The sequence below is a fragment of the Lutra lutra genome, chromosome 16 (assembly GCF_902655055.1).
Source record: "Lutra lutra chromosome 16, mLutLut1.2, whole genome shotgun sequence".
Classification (NCBI taxonomy): domain Eukaryota; kingdom Metazoa; phylum Chordata; class Mammalia; order Carnivora; family Mustelidae; genus Lutra; species Lutra lutra.
In genome coordinates, this window is record NC_062293.1 from 40,652,689 (window position 1) to 40,669,697 (window position 17,009).

The following is a 17,009-nucleotide window of genomic DNA, read 5'->3' on the forward strand; positions in this document are numbered from 1 at the left end:
TTTCCATAACCACAGGATGAATGTAGGAGTATAAGTGTGTATACATTCAGGAAGAAGGTGGGGAAAAGGGTGGCCTATCTCCCCCCCAATCTTCCAAAAGAGGAAAAATATTGAGATTTGACAACCTGTCACAAATTCGGGAGATTAACAAATTATGGAAGCATTTTAGTTATGTCAGGCTTGTGCATCTTCTTATTGTATGTAATTGTGCTGTTTTCTGTTTTATAGTTTAAGAAATTACTTACCTGTATTTATCAAACATACTTATTCCAATAAAAAAAAAAAAAGGATGACTGTGACAACTGTGCATGAAAGTCCTACCGAAAATACATGTGCAACAAACATAAACTTAAGATATGAGGCTCAGGGGGCACCTGGGTAGCTCAGTGGGTTAAGCCTCTGCCTTCAGCTCAGGTCATGATCTCAGGGTCCTGGGATCAAGCCCCACATCGGGCTCTCTGCTCGGCAGGGGGCCTGCTTCTCCCTTCTCTCTGCCTGCCTCTCTGTTTACTTGTGATCTCTCTGTCAAATAAATAAATAACAATTAAAAAAAAAAGATATAAGGCTTGGGAAGAAGTTACTGGGAAAGTGTAAGGTCCATATAATAAAGAAACAGACCCCCTTGGGACAAGTCAAGCACAAGAAAATAAGTATGCTCGGGGTACCTGGGTGGCTCAGTGGGTTAAAGCCTCTGCCTTCAGCTCAGGTCATGGTCTCAGGGATCAAGCCCTGCATGGGACTCTTTGCTCAGCGGGGAGCCTGCTTCTCTCTCACTCTCTGCCTGCCTCTCTGCCTACTTGTGATCTGTCTGTCAAATAAATAAATAAACTCTTAAAAAAAAAAAAAAAAGAAAAGAAGTATGCTCATATGATTTGGAGAGGGGGAAAAAAAACAACAGAAGAGCCACATCTGAGAAAACTCAATTTGATCTTCAAATGTTAAAAGCTACTTTCAGGGATGCCTGGGTGGCTCAGTTGGTTAAGCAGCTGCCTTCAGCTCAGGTCATGATCCCAGCGTCCTGGGATCGAGTCCCACATCGGGCTCCTTGCTTGGCAGGGAGCCTGCTTCTCCCTCTGCCTGCCACTCTGTCTGCCTGTGCTCACTCTCACTTCTCTCTCTATGACAAATAAATAAATAAAATCTTTAAAAAAAAAAAAAAAGCTACTTTCAGAGGATACCAAAAGGGCCACAAAATTAGCCACAGAATTTTAGGAAGCTGTCATAGTGAAACTAATTTTTTTTAAATCAGGGGTCCAACCTGGTGCTTGATAAAGAGTCCAGAAAAACTGCCTTCTCTGAAGAGTCTCCCGTGGAAACAGCTCAAGCATGTGGCAAGAAGACCAAGGGTCAGGACCATGTAGATGTGGGCCCCTCGAAGGCAGCCCTAGCTGATAGGCCCTTCCATGTTGATGGAAATGATGTTTATCCAGACTGTCCACTACTGTACCCACCAGCCACAAGTGGCTACTAAGTACCTGAAATGTGGCTATGTGTATCCAAGGAACTGAATTTTTAGCTTTATTTAATTTTACTTAATTTGCAGTCAAATCGCCACAACTAACTAGAGTCTACTACAGTGGCTAGCATAGCTCTGCGGGGTTACTGTCGCCTTTTCACCTTGTCAGGAAGTCATTTCAAAGTTTAAAACTATGACCAAGAGGAGCCATCAGAGCTCAAGACACAGTCACAAAGTCTCCCTCTGTAAATACATGGGCCAGGGTCAACAACAAAGTTCATCTGGTTAGAACCAGATCTTTACAGTCTCAAGGCACAAAAATGTCCAGCCAACAGAGAAATCTAAAAAATTAAAGAAAGGATCAGATGTGTACAATACACAGATATTAGTCTGATTTCCCTAATGTTTAAGAATGCCTCATAAATAATACGTTCCATAAAATAATACTGCAAGAAAAATTTTTGGTTTCCATTTGACTTAAAAATGAAAATACTGGGGCACCTGGGTGGCTCAGTGGGTTAAGCCGCTGCCTTCAGCTCAGGTCATGATCTCAGGGTCCTGGGATCGAGTCCCGCATCGGGCTCTCTGCTCGGCAGAGAGCCTGCTTCCTCCTCTCTCTCTCTCTCTCTCTCTCTCTCTCTGCCTACTTGTGATCTCTCTGTCAAATAAATAAATAAAATCTTTAAAAAAAAAATGAAAATACTTATACCCAGAACTATCATTCTGTTCATATGAAAAATACAGAAGGTGTGTACTCTTACTTCTTCCCATCACACATTATCTTCCAAAGAATTCCCAAGAAATTTCCCTCTATACATTCCTAATAAAGATCTCTAGCAATCTTTAGAGAACTTATAAAGCAGTACAAGTGCATTATTTCACTGGATTCTCAAAATTACCAAATGCAGCCAAGATTGGCATTAGCCTCGTCTCCACTACAGAGGAGGAAGGAAGGCTCAATGAAGTCAAGTGGATTAAGCCAGATCTCAGAGGGCACTCGCTCTCCTCCCAGTCCCGTGCCCTTATACACACCACCCTGTAAGTAATCAGTGACAAGGGGAAACCGTTCCTCATCCAAGGGGCACCTCCACAGAGAAGGCAATTATGATACAGATAAAGAGGAATTCTAAAGTGGAGACTTCTTAAGCACTTTTAAGAAAAAGAAATAATGGAAGATCAATGATCAAAATATTTAACGTCAGAAGTTATAAATCATTCTAGTACCAGAACTTGGTTTTCTGCTTTGCTCACAAATATATGTGCTGCCTCAAATAATTCCTCCCAAAACCAGCATCTGTGCAGAAACAGAGAAAGACCTATAGGTAAAGCAAACGTGGCAAATGTTAACTAGTGGATGTAAGTGAAGGGTTTACAGGTGTTCACTGTACTATTTCTTGCAACTTTTCTCTAAGTTTGAAATTTTTCAATATACAAAGTTTCAGAGGAAAAAAATATACCTGCTGTCTTTGTCCGTTCTTTCATTTATGAGAGGAATCCATCGACTTGTTACCTAAAAAGAAAATCAACAAAAGCTAAGCCACAGTGAGGATCTTCTCTGAAAACTCTAAATGGAAGATCAGTTTTAAAAGTGCATCCATAGAAATTTAACTAGATATACTGAAGAAAGTCACACGCTCATACCTTATCGATAGAATGCTTGTTGTTAACAGCATAAACTATGCAGATGACATTAGCCTACAAGAAAAAATTAAGAAATTAATGGTATTTTTAAACAACACAAATGTAACTGGTAGCAACTAAATTAACGTATTTGGGCCAAAGGAAGACGAAAATTTGAAACCTAAAAAAACCCCCCACACTTAGCATGCCTCAGGAAAGAGTTCCTAAGAACTTACTGCAAAAATACACAATCAAAGTCAGCAGTTAATAACAAAGAATTGAAAAGACCTAAGTGAGAGAATAAACAAGACACTCACAAAATTATCACAAAAAAACCTCCTACAGCTATTTTTTTTAAACTCACCTGTGATATCTCTTGATGAAGCTGTTCATCACTCTGTTCTGCTTCTACAAATGACAAAGTAAAAAAAGTTCATTATTTTATATATGTTTTTTTTTTTTTTTAAGATTTTATTTATTTATTTGACAGACAGAGATCACAAGCAGACAGAAAGGCAGGCAGAGAGAGAGGAAGGGAAGCAGGCTCCCCGCTGAGCAGAGAGCCCGATGCGGGGCTCGATCCCAGTACCCTGAGATCATGACCTGAGCCGAAGGCAGCGGCTCAACCCACTGAGCCACCCAGGCGCCCCGCCTGCAAAAGTTCATTATTTTAAACATTTTCATAAAAACTAATGGCCAAGCTAACATTCTATATGGCACGCATCCAACATCCTTCATCCCTCATGACATTTATGTAGTAGTGTAGAGCCAGATGAGGTGCCAAAGACAAGGGCAAGTCAGGGAAAGGAAAGAGCTAGACTATGATAAGGAAGCTGGCTGGCACTGAAAGACAAGTCTACCAGGGGATAACTGAGGCACGAAGAGCAGAAGGCATTGTGTGATAAATCTAGGCCAGCATCTGATCCAGAGCTGAGACGGGTCAGGCCAAAGAGATCAGAAACCCAAGCTAGAAGACTAGGTGCTGCGGTCAGAAGCCCAGACAAAGAGTCCACACACACAGGGTCAGAAGGCCAGGTGAGAATCTGGGCAATACAAGCTTAAGAGCTTGTATCTTAAGAAAGCAGGCCCCAGAAGCAAAACCCAAGCATGATAGTTATGAGTCAAGAGTTCCCTTTCTAGCACGTATCTCTGGCTGGAATGGGTCTCAAATGGTGGATGTGCATATAACCCCAGAGCACAGGGGATATGCATGATGAGAGCTACGATGAAAACGCATACAAATGGGGGGCACCTGGGTGGCTCAGTGGGTTGAAGCCTCTGCCTTAGGCTCAGGTCATGGTCCCAGTGTTCTGGGATCGAGCCCCACATCGGGCTCTGTGCTCGCAGGGAGCCTGCTTCCAACTCTCTCTCTATCTGTCTGCCTCTCTGCCTACTTGTGATCTCTGTCTGTCAAATAAATAAATAAAATCTTTAAAAAAAAAAAAAAAACGCATACAAATGAATGGGGCGCTTGGGTGGCTCAGTCAGTGAAGCGTCCGACTCTTGGTTTCAGCTCAGGTCATGATCTCAGGGTCAGGAAATCAAGCCCTGCACTGGGCTCTGCACTTAGCGGGGAGTTTGCTTGAGATTCCCTGCCCCTCTGGCTTTTGCTCTCTCTCGCTCAAATAAATAAACAAATAAATTTTTTTTAAACATTTTTTTTTAAGATTTTTTATTTATTTATTAATAAAGCCGAGGCTTTAACCCACTGAGCCACCCAGGCGCCCCATAAATAAATTTTTTAAAAAGCATTCAAATGAAGAGAAACACAGTAACGGACATTAATTTAGATTACCTTACATTAAATATTCTCCCCCCCCCAAAATGCCTGTTATTTCTGACATACAAACTAATACCATACATGAGCATAATGATATTTTAATTTATGCTAAATAACTGGCCACATTTTAAATATCATTTCATGTGCTGAGTAATCAATGGGTAATGGCTTCAACTCCAATGCGGTAAGAGAATAATTTTGAAAACGAAGCAGGTTATAAGGCTGACTGCCACAGAAAGCGTCCAACCCCCTCAGCTTCTGGTATAGTGCTATCTAGCAGCTGGACAAGCAAGCCATTGTATGTCATTTTTAATGCTGCCATAGTCACATTAAAAAAATCAAAAGGATGGGGTGCATGGGTGGCTCAAGTGTTTGACTCTTGATTTTGGCTCAGGTCATGGTCTCAGGGTCATAGGATCCAGCCCCATGACAGGTTCTGCACTGGGCGTGGAGCCTGCTTAAGGTTCTCTCTCTCCCTCTCCCTATGCCCCTTTCCTGTTCAAAAAGTAAAAAGGAACAGGTAAAAGTACATTTTCATTTAATCCAAGGTATCAAAAATATTAAAAGTTGATCACGAACTCAACAAAAAAATTGTGATAAAATTTACATTCTTTTTCTCACACCAGGTCTTTTTTTTTTTTAAGATTTTATTTATTTATTTGACAGACAGAGATCACAAGTAGGCAGAGGCAGGCAGAGAAAGAGGAGGAAGCAGGCTCCCCGCCAAGCAGAGAGCCCAATGTGGGGCTCAATCCCAGGATCCTGGGATCATGACCTGAGCTGAAGGCAGAGGCTTAACCCACTCAGCCACCCACTCGCCCCTCATACCAACTCTCTAATTCCACCTGTATTTTATACTTACAGCACTTTTCAGCTTAGACTAGCCAAATTTTAAGAGTTCGATAATCGTATGTACTGGACTGCAAATCCTGGCATTTCACTTTTTTTTTTTTTTTTTATTTGACAGACAGAGATCACAAGCAGGCAGAGAGGCAGGCAGAGAGGAGGAAGCAGGCTCCCTGCTGAGCAGAGAGCCTGACGCGGGGCTCGATCCCAGGACCCTGGGACCACGACCTGAGCCGAAGGCAGAGGCCCCAACCCACTGAGCCACCCAGGCGCCCCGCATTGCACTTTTAAAGTATGTGGAGTACCAGCTTAGGAAAACAAAGTATTACCAATGTAATTATGCCATTCTTACAAACAGATTTTATTTTTTAGAGCAGTTTTAAATGACAGCAAAACTGAGTGGAAGGTACAGAGATTCCCCATTATACCTCCTGCCCCCACATAGCTTCCCACTTTATGAACATAACCCATCAGAGTGGTCCATCTGTTACAACTAACTCCCAATGTGGGGATTGAACTCCCAAACCCAAGATCAAGAGTCACACTCTCTACCAACTGAGCCAGACAGGCACCCCTCCTTTTTTTTTTTTTTTTTTTTAAAGAAGTCCCAGAACAGAGCAAAATAATTTTGTGATTAAAGAGTAAGTCCTAGGGGCACTCGGGTGGCTCAGTCGTTAAGCATATGCCTTCGGCTCAGGTCATGATCACAGAGTCCTGAGATGGAGCCCCACGTCAGGCTCTCTGCTCAGCAGTGAGCCTGCTTCTCCCTCTACCTGCCACTCTCCCCACCCCCTTCTGTCAAATAAATAAATAAAATCTTTGAAAGAAAAAAAAGTAAGTACTAGTGGGTAGAAAAATTTTAAATTATTAAAAGCAATACAAATGTGCTTCTATTATCATATAATGTAAGCAAGCTGACGACTGTTTTAACTGTTATTTTGGGGAGGGGACAATTCTGATAAATTAAAGAACAAATTTAGAACTCAACAAATTCTCAAACTCAGAACTCTTTCTACATCATAAGAGCATTCCTGAATGCCTGATAACAAAATTAATCCAGAACTTACTTCTGCAAACATGCCAAGTCAAGGAGGGTAATGATTTATCTACTACTCGTCATTTACCATCACTCTTTCTTTTTCATTATTATGGAACCCAGCTTAGTAGATCTAGGACAGAGAACTACAAGACGGAGGCTTTATGTGGGGTGTGGGGTGGGGGTTGGCAAGGAGATATAAATGAGACAAGATTAGGAAATGATTATTTATTGCTAGCGAAAAAGGAACGCCTATCCTGGCACATTTTTTAAAGCTCAGTATGTACCCCTTTTTTGAGGACTATTCGATTAACCCTGCAGCTTCACCCACAAGAGGATATTCATTACCTGAGTAATCTACGATGTGTGTTGGAACTCTCTCAGGGGTGACATCAGCTGGAATGGTAATTTCTTCTGCCCGGGGAGGAACCTTCATTTGCAAACAAACACAGAAAAGAAAAAAAAAAAACCCTTCGGCTATTATCCATCAAACTTGTTAACAGATCATGTAAATTCACCTATATATTAGCCCCTTCCACCCATACTTATCCTTCCAAGATTTATTATACTTTTAAATGCTTATTTTTTGTGCTTGAACCTACAACCTTGAGATCAAGACATGAGATCAAGAGTTGGATGCACAACCCAGTTGTCCAGATGCCCCGATAAACACTTCTTTTAAAAAAACATGCATGTTTAGGGGTGCCTGGGTGGCTCAGCCGGTTGAGCCTCTGTCTTCAGCTCAGGTCATAATCTCGGGATCCTGGGATCAAGCCCTGCATCTGGCTCTCTGCTCAACGGGAGCCTGCTCCCCCTGCCCCCCACCTGCCTCTCTGCCTACTTGTGATCTCTCTCTCTCAAATAAATAAATAAAATCTTAAAAAAAAAAAAAAAAAAGCATGCACATTTCTACTTGTGTGGGCACAGGACATATTAAATATACTTTAGCTCTAATACAGCCTAAAATAATACCTAAGTTAATTGTTTCAATTAGGTTAAATGTTTCAAACATTTGATTTTTAAAAATGCTATTTTCATTCCATTTTTTTGATGCTTAGGATACTCTACAAATGATGAGCTATGTTAATCCAAAGAAATTCTCAAATAAAACAATACATTATCAAAATTAATTTCTTCTAGAAGATAACTGATTGGCTACATAAGCCTTATTAAATGACTCCATTTTTTTAGGAAGACTGTATGATTTTTTAAAATCAATTAAAAACCTCTTATCCATACCCAAGAGGACTATGCCAAAATGACAATTCTAAACTCAGTTAAATGATCATAGAAAACATTTAGGTATTATACTCCAAGTGATCATATGATGATGATACACTTCATTCCACAAATTAAGTACTTATTTCAGTATCTCATTTAAGAGGGGGGGAAAAAGCAAAAGAAACAATGAATGGTCATAGTGGCACTTGTAATTGTTGAAAACACTACCATATAATATACCAAATTCCTGTCTAAACAATGAAATTATACAGATATTCCTAACAAGAGGAAAGAAAAAGGAAATGCAAACTGTGGGACTAATAATACCAACTACGTGAAGAGAATAAGTAGTATTCATCCCATTTGCATCAATCCCATTCCCCAAAACATAATTCTAACTTTACGTAAGGCCTAAGCCAACAGTCCCTCATTCTGGAACACAAATATATTGCAGTAATCATAAAATCACCTTACTCTACTATCATTAACCTTACCTCCTTTGAGACACACAACAATCTTTTCAGTGGTGTTATGAATTAGTTTCTTCATTTGTAAAATGATGTAATGGATAACATGAAAGGTTCTCAGATATGTGGTCGGAATCCTAGGGGTTCTAATGCCTCAAAGACCAGGGAGCGTCAGATGGAAGGCAGGTGGGGAGCCAGCCAGACGTTTCACCCTTATTTCAACTAAAGGAATACTTGCCTATTTTATATTTCGGAGTTATGAATAACATTTTATTTTTTGGAAAGGATTAACAGCTTAGATGATCTGTAATAGCCCTTCGAGCTCCCATTTTACAGATGGGACAACTAAGGCACAGAGATGACAAATGTCCTAGCCAAGATCCAAAAGAGGAAAAGGAAAGGACTTAGTGAACCTGGATCTGGTTTGATTCTTGCTCCTGCACTACATTTCAGGGATGCCCTGTGTAAACTAATATGAGCCCTTTTAAAGTCACAGCTGTCAGAAAGGAAACACCTGCCAAAAAAGTGCAGAACTTATTTCACTTCAACTCAATTTTGATAAATTAAAAAGATTTCAAATGTAGAAAAGACATAAAAATGTTTACCTCTTCTGGGAATTCTTCACTGACCAGAGACATAATCAGTGATGTCTTCCCAACTCTAGCTGTGAAAACAAACATCATTATTTTAACAATAAAATGTCTAGGTTCTCCATAAGCTCAAATTCAACAACACAGCAGAGTCTCTTATTCATTAGCTAAAATCAGAGGCATCCAACTCACCCAGTTTTAGTACAATGCTTAAAGTTTATCTTTTTTTCTGCTTAGAAAAGTTACACATGCCCATTGTTTAAAACTAAAAAATTACCAAAATATATAAAAGCAAAAATCTTCCCCCAAATCCCTTTTTACCAGTTTAGTATATGAAGTCTCCCAGATTTTTTCCTTACTTATGTTATTACAATAATTCACCACACAGTTTACTAGTAGAATCGCAGCATTCATACTATTTTACAATCTTCCCTTACCGTTTAATTATGTACTTGGGTAGCATTCCAAGTCCATATGTAAATGGACTTGGTGAAGGTACAGTTATTATGTAATAAACACAGAGTTTTATTGGGGATGATGAAAGAGTTTTAGATAGAAAAAATGCTGATGATTACACAACACTGTGAATGTATTTAATGCCCCTTAACCATACTCTCAAAAATGGTTAAAACGTCAAACCATATTCCTTAAATATTTTATCACAATTTTTAAAAATAGCAACAGGAAATCCATTTTATATTAATATAAAAGATCTCTTACATTATTTCTTGACAGCTGTATAAGAATCCATCATAAGACATGTCCTAATTTATTAATGCAGTCTTCTAACAATGAGCACTGTTCAAGTTTTTGCCTTTATAAACAATGCTGCAATGAATATTTCTACAGGGTAAATTCCCAGAAGTGAACTTGTTAGCATGCATAATCTTCTTTATTTTTAATAACTATTGTTAAATCACCTCTAAAAAAGAACAAGCTAACTTACATCCTCACCAAGAGAAGATAAGTGTGTCTGCTTTGGACATCCTTACATTCTTTCTTTTTTTAGGTTATCATATAGAAAAACTTAGTGAGAACAAAAGTAGCTTTCCTGTTATATTTTCTAACCTAGCAAGATTTTTTTCTTCTAGCAAGATTTTTAATGCACAAACTTAAAAATCTTCATTTTCATTTGGAAATTTCATTTCCATTCCCATCACTTTCTGATCATATACATTCAACTGCATCAACTAAATCCTTTTGTGATTCTAGAGGAAAACAATCAACCTGCCTATTAATCTCTGCCATAACGCCAAATTAGTTTCCAAAGGTAAAGCCTAAATATGAAAGAACTGGAATTTTAAAGTGAAGAAAAGTCACATTCCTTTTTTAAAATGATGACTAAAAGAAACGGTGATGAAAACCACAAGTCAAGTCTCCGGAAAAATAATGAATGGCTTGAAAAGGAAAAAAAAGAGTGTGGGTCAAAACCACCTAGAGGGTGTGCTGCAAACAAGTGTTGTTAGGGGAGGCTTAGAGTAGACTGAGCGACAGGTATCTTCTAGCTCCGATTTCTGAGGATCTTTTCAGTTTACTCGTGTTTGAAGGCTTGGGCCTTTTTCAAGTAGCTGACTATAAGATAACACTTCTCTGAGTTCCAACCATGTCAGTGAATCCAGAGCCCATCTCAAAGAACCACTAGAATATAGTTATCAATGTCAGCTTACCCAGCCCCCTGCAAAAATGTTCAGATGAAGAACCTGGGACCCAGAAACAGCGATTTCTCAAGGGCTCACAAAAAATGAGTTGCAGACTTAAGAGAATAACCCATCTTTCTGATGGCTAAGCCAGTGTTCTCTTTCCTGCAACATACTTTAAAAAAATATTAAGACATGGGGTGCCTGGGTGGCTCAGTCTGTTAGGTGTCAGCCTTTGGCTCTGGTCATGATCCCAGGGTCCTGGGATCAAGTCCCGCATCAGGTTCCCTGCTCAGCAGTGAGCCTGCTTCTCCCTCTCCCTATGCCTCCTGCTCCCTCTTGCACACTTGCTTGCTCTTTTTCTCTCTCCCAAATAAATAAAATCTTTAAAAAAATTAAAAAATATTAAGACAATAATACAGAGAAGGAATGATAGCCCCTAAAGTCAGCAAGCACTACATACACAAAAACTATATAAATTAATTAAAAGATTCACTGATTCACTGGTGACTAATCCAGCAGCTCTGGTTCCACTTTTTTTTTTTTTTTAACTTATTTTGAGAAAGTATCGACTTTCAGAAACATTGCAAAAATAGTACAAAGGAGTCATATCTATTCTTCAACCAAATCCCTCAAATGTTAACATTATATTATCATTCCTTTCCTCTCTCTCCCCCTACTCTTTTTAAACCATTTAAGAGTAAGTTGTAGATGCCCCTTTACCCTTAAGCCCCTTAACTATGTATTTCCTAAAAATGAGATCATTCTCTTCCAAAACCACAGTGTACTGTCAAGATCAGGAAATTAACACTAACAGTGCTATTATCTACTCTGTCGACCTTATTTCACATCTCACCATTTGTCCCATTACCATCTCTTATAGAAGAGAAAAATCTTTTTCTTCCCCCAGGATCAAATGTTGCATTTGGTCATCATGTTTCCTTAGTCTTTAGTCTGGAAGAGTTCCTCTTTTTATCTTTCATGGACTCAGCATTAAAAAAAAAACAAGTCATTTAATTTGTAGACTCTCTCTCAATTGGGTTTGTATGATGTTATCTCATAACTAATTTCAGGTTTTGCATTCTGCAAAGGAACGTTCCAGAAATGATACTGTATCCCTCAAAGTGCATCACAGCAGAAGGGAGACTATGTCAATTTGTCCCACTCATGGTGATGTTAATTGTCATCACTTGGAGGAGGTGGTGTCTGCAGGTTATTATCATTCCCTTTGTAATTAATAAGTATCCTGTGAGACTTCAAGCCGCTATAGTCAACTCTAAGTTGAGACTATGTGAATACTGTTTCTCATCAAACTTTCACCTACTGGTTTTAGCAGCCATTCATGTCTTGTGTTGCTTGTTTTGTCTTGTGTTGCTTTAGTGCTGGTTACATGGTGGTGTTTCTATCAGTCCTTCTACATTACTTTGCATTCTGCTTTAAGCAAAAACTCCCTTCTGATTCATATCAGCATGGTCTCATGGATTCCTACACTATTCTATGTGTTAAGATCCATTACTATCATTATTTGGAGGCTCAAATTGTTCCATTTTACTCCGAAAAAAGGACATTTATGCAGGTATAAATCAGGATTACTATATGACCTCATTTTATAAATATGTATTCACACTGGAAAAAAAAAAAAAAAACACAACCCTGAAGGATCTATACACCAACAGCAGTCATCTCTGAAGTAAACATAATTGCAACTTTCTTTGTGCTTTTGTACTTCTGCATCTTTTCCCAATTTTCTACAACAAATATAAACAATTTTTGCTACTAGAAAATGTTAACAAGTACTATTTTAAAAGTCACTATTTAGTAGTAAAAACTGGCATGTTCTACATTTCTAGATGGCAGGGTGTCTGGGTGGCTCAGTCAGTTAAGCATCCAACTCTTGATCTGAGCTCAGGTCTTGATCTCAGGGTTGCGAGTTCAAGCCCCACACTGGGCTCCACAGTGGGCGTGGAGCCTACTTAAAAAATTTTTTTTTACAAAGGGCAACTAAAATTTACCTAAAGAATGTTAAATGCAGGGGCGCCTGGGTGGCTCAGTGGGTTAAAGCCGCTGCCTTCGGCTCGGGTCGTGATCCCAGGGTCCTGGGATCGAGCCTCACGTCGGGCTCTCTGCTCAGAGGGGAGCCTGCTTCCCTTCCTTTCTCTCTGCCTGCTTCTCTGCCTACTTGTGATCTGTCTGTCAAATAAATAAATAAAATCTTTAAAAAAAAAAAAAAAAAAAAAAAAAAAAAAAAAAAGAATGTTAAATGCATTCTTTCACCCCTTCAAGAAATATTTCTTGGGGTGCCTGGGTGGCTCAGTTGGTTAAGCCTCTGCCTTCGGCTCAGGTCATGATCTCAGAGTCCTGGGATCGAGTCCCGCATCGGGCTCTCTGCTCAGCAGGGAGCTTGCTCCCCTCTCTCTGTCTCTCTGTCTACTTGTGATCTCTCTCTGTCAAATAAATAAATAAAATATTAAAAAAAAAAAAAAGAAAGAAATATTTCTTGAGGACTTCTATAGACCAGGCACTATTCCTGGTGCTGGGGATACACCTGATCAAGGCACTAGTTCTTCCTTATTTTTACATTCATGGAGATTATATACTAACAGATTTATGAGATTTTCACCAAAAAAAGAACATTCTTTCTACATATCAGGACAAAAAGCAAAAACTCAAAAACTGGCCATGCTTGATTTAACCTTCCTCTGTACTGAGCATTCGAATTCTATCAAATTTTCCTCTGAAATTTTTAATATTAATTCCTTCCTCTCCATTCCCACCTTTCTATAATTAGGATATTTTCTATCCCTTCCTCCAACCTCTCCTCTTATTAAAATCCATTAGAATACAAATGGCAACCCCTCTCTCTTAGACATCTTTTCATTTTCTAACTCATCTGATCAAAAGCCTTGACTCTCAATTACCTACCACATCAAGGTGAAACATTCTGCTGGCCTTTAAAAATCATGCATAATTTAATGCCACCTCATCTATCTAATCTCATTTCCCACTATTTCCACATGCATGGTTTGCTCAAATAAGGCCATTCTGCTCTGTGTAAGCACAAACAGGTTATTATGGATCTTGCCTCCTCACATGGTTTTCTTCATCTAACACATCGTTCCCTCTCCCTCCTCTGCTTTTCCAAATGTTAACCATCTCTCAAGGGCAGCACAAATTCTCCCTCTTCCCTAAAGACATCCCAGGGCGACTGCAGCCCTCCCTTTCCTTCTTTGGACTACTTCTGTGCCACATAACTGAACACTAAACTGTTATGAATACAAGGTACATACTTAACATGTCTGCATCTACAGTAACGTAATAATCAAATATTTGATAACGAACTGAATTTTCTAATTTTATATGAGTGGGAGAAAGACCTCTAGCACAGCAGCCAGACTGAATTATCTGACTTACTTTCTCCTCGCCCAAGCACAACAGCATTGCTATCGTTTCAGCCCTGCCATTTAGGAAATTAAGTTCTACCTCGTGGAGCTTCTGGAACTATCCCATTCAAAGTTTTTCTTTTCTTTTTTTTTTTTAATTTTATTTAATTATTTGACAGAGGGAGAGAGAGATCACAAGTTGGCAGAGAGGCAGGCGGGGGTGGGGAAGCAGGCTCCCCGCTGAGCAGAAAGCCCAAAGCAGGGCTCCATCCCAGGACCCTGGGATTACGACCTGAGCTGAAGGCAGAGGCTTTAACCCACTGAGCCACCCAGGTGCCCCCATTCAAAGTTTTTCTTAACAGCAGCTGAAGAGCTATGAACAGTAGAGTAACTTCTGAGGGGAAAAATACATTCTAAAATTACTAAATTCTAAGTAATTCTAAAATTACTCTGTGCAATTAACGTTGAAATTGCCAATAATATTAAAGGAGGGCATGATAGTAATAAAGAATCCATCTGGTCTTTGTCCCCACCCAGTTCCTGGCACAGAGCTTCAAAACCCCTTGGAAGTTCCTAGGTGATAGGAGTATCTTTTGTTACAGTCTCTTTCAACAAACTTGAGTTTATCCTGATTAGACAGGAGGGCCTAGAGAGCTTTAGGATGGGGACTGGTTGTCGCAAAAACCAACCATGCGATTAGTGGGTTGGAATTTTCAGCCCCACCCCAAAACCCAGCAGCTGGTAGGGTGAAGGCCAGAGTGAGCCCACAGATTGAGTTCAATCACATAGTCAATGATTTAATCAATCATGTCTACATAATGAATCCCCATAAAAAAAAAACTCTGGACATCAAAGCTCAGGGGAGCTTCCTAGTTGGTGAACATAATGATGAACCAGGAAGGTGGCACACTCTGACTCCATGAGGACAGATGCTCCCATGCTCAGGATCCTACAAGACCTTGCCCTACATACCTCTTAATCTGGCTGTTCATTTGTGTAAATGTAAGTATAGCACTCTCCTGAGTTCTGTGAGTTGTTCTAGTGAATTATCAAACCTAAGGGGGTTGTAGGAAGCTCCAAACTTGTAGTCAGCCAAGAAGTGTGGGTAATCTAGGGACCCCAGTTGTAGCTGGGGTCTAAAGTAAGGGTAAGGACACCTGGGTGGCTCAGTCAGTTAAGCATCTGCCTTTGGCTCAGGTCATGATCTCAGGGTCCTGGGATCGAGCCCCACATCCGGCTCCCTGCTCTGCAGGGAGCCTGCTTCTCCCTCTCCCTTTGCCTGCCGCTCCCTCTGCTTGTGCTCTGTCAAATAAGTAAATACAATCTTCAAAAAAAATAATAAAGTAAGGGTAATCTTGTTGGGGACCTTGGACTTTAACTTATAGGATCTGATGCTAACCCAGGGTAGTGTCAAAATTGAACTGAATTGTAGAACACTCAGAAAATTGTCAGAATGAAGAGGACATGACAGTTTTGTATTTATGATAAGTAGAGATGGCTCAAAAACTGAGAAACACTGCAACAGACCTTCTATCCAAGAGTACAAGTTCCATTCTGGCATATTTGCTCATGTCTGGACAAACTAGGGGAAAAAAACCACTGGAAGATCATACAGACAGTATTAACTTATGGTTCTACATGACCCATCTTCCCTGTGCAGACTCCTACCAATTCATTTGCTCAGTATTTACGTGACTGTCTTCCAAGTACAAAGTTTAAACTTACATACTCTGTAGGATAATATGGAAAATGTATTAAACAAGATAGATAAAACTGCTATGAGAGAGTTAGGGATCAAGTGCTATGCTCAATCGTGCTTGAAAAAAGGGAAAGGGGCAGGGAAAGGTGGGAAGAGAAAGGGATATTTTCTGCTCTAAACATAGCAGAAAATAAAAAAGCCCATAAAAGCAGTGTATGGTTTGGTCTCAAGGAGGAAAAACTGAGTAATGAGCTAAGACACGTAGGTTCTAAAGACAGTACTGTGCATGTATAACATCTAGGCAAACATCCAGCATATCACCAGTGATCTCCTGAAGGACTTCCTAGACCTCCTTGATGAAAACTTTACTTTTCCTACCAGCTACTGAGTGTCTGGAAAGACTAAGGAACAAGAATTTCATTATCACCCACAGGAAATTCCACAAGGGCAGAGAATGTGTCTTTCTTGCTCATTACTGAATCTTAGCTCCTAGGAAATGCTCTTAGTAAATGCAACTTACAGCTTAGTGGTTAAGAGCACAGATTTGAAATTTAGGAAACTGGGGCACCTGGGTGGCTCAATCATTAAGTGTCTGCCTTTGGAACAGGTCATGATCCCAGGATCCTGGGATCCAGCCCCAGGGCAGTCTCCCTGATCAGCGGGAAGCCTGCTTCTGCCTCTCCCTCACCTTCTCCCCCTGCTTGTGTTTCCTTTCTCGCTGTCTCTTTCTGTCAAATAAATAAATAAAATCTTAAAAAAAAAAAATTTAGGAAAGTGGTTGTTTCCTTTTGAGAGAAAGAGAAGGAAATACAAGGGGCTTCAACTGATTGGTAATGTCTTCTTTAAGTGATGGGTATTTGTTATATTATACTTTATACCTTTGATATAAATATTTCACCAAAAAAAAAGAAAAAAAAAAAAAAGGCTTTGGAATCAGCCAAGACTAGACAGAAATCTTAGTCCCAGCGCTTACTAGCTGTGTTTCCCCAGGCAAGTCTTCAAGCCTGAGTTTACTCATCTATATAACGCTGAACAGCTGCTGGTGAGTTGGTAAGAGGGTTAATTACAATGACAGATACATAATGCTCAGCACAACACCTGGCAAACATTAAATACACAAATGACATTTGTCGTGATGATCATGATCACAGTTTAAATTAAAGGAGTTAAGTGAGCACTAGAATGGGCCAGATAATTTGGATTTGGGAATCAGCTTTCTAATTAGCAGTATAACCTTGAGTTGTCACTGACTCTCTGGGCCCCAATTTTCTCATCAG

At 39.7% G+C, this 17,009-nt stretch overlaps 1 protein-coding gene across 8 annotated transcripts in view; it reads right to left on the reverse strand.

Moving 5' to 3' along the window:
• Window positions 1–17,009, reverse strand: part of RHOT1 (ras homolog family member T1) — a 65,891-nt gene that overhangs the window by 38,501 nt on the left and 10,381 nt on the right. For all 8 annotated transcript variants that reach the window (XM_047709097.1, XM_047709101.1, XM_047709103.1 and 5 more), the window contains exons 2-6: window positions 9,032–9,090; window positions 7,087–7,168; window positions 3,441–3,484; window positions 3,098–3,151; window positions 2,914–2,966 (exon numbers count right to left, since the gene is read on the reverse strand). In XM_047709097.1, the coding sequence (XP_047565053.1) occupies window positions 2,914–2,966; window positions 3,098–3,151; window positions 3,441–3,484; window positions 7,087–7,168; window positions 9,032–9,090 (292 nt within the window). The remainder of the gene's footprint in view (window positions 1–2,913; window positions 2,967–3,097; window positions 3,152–3,440; window positions 3,485–7,086; window positions 7,169–9,031; window positions 9,091–17,009) is intronic.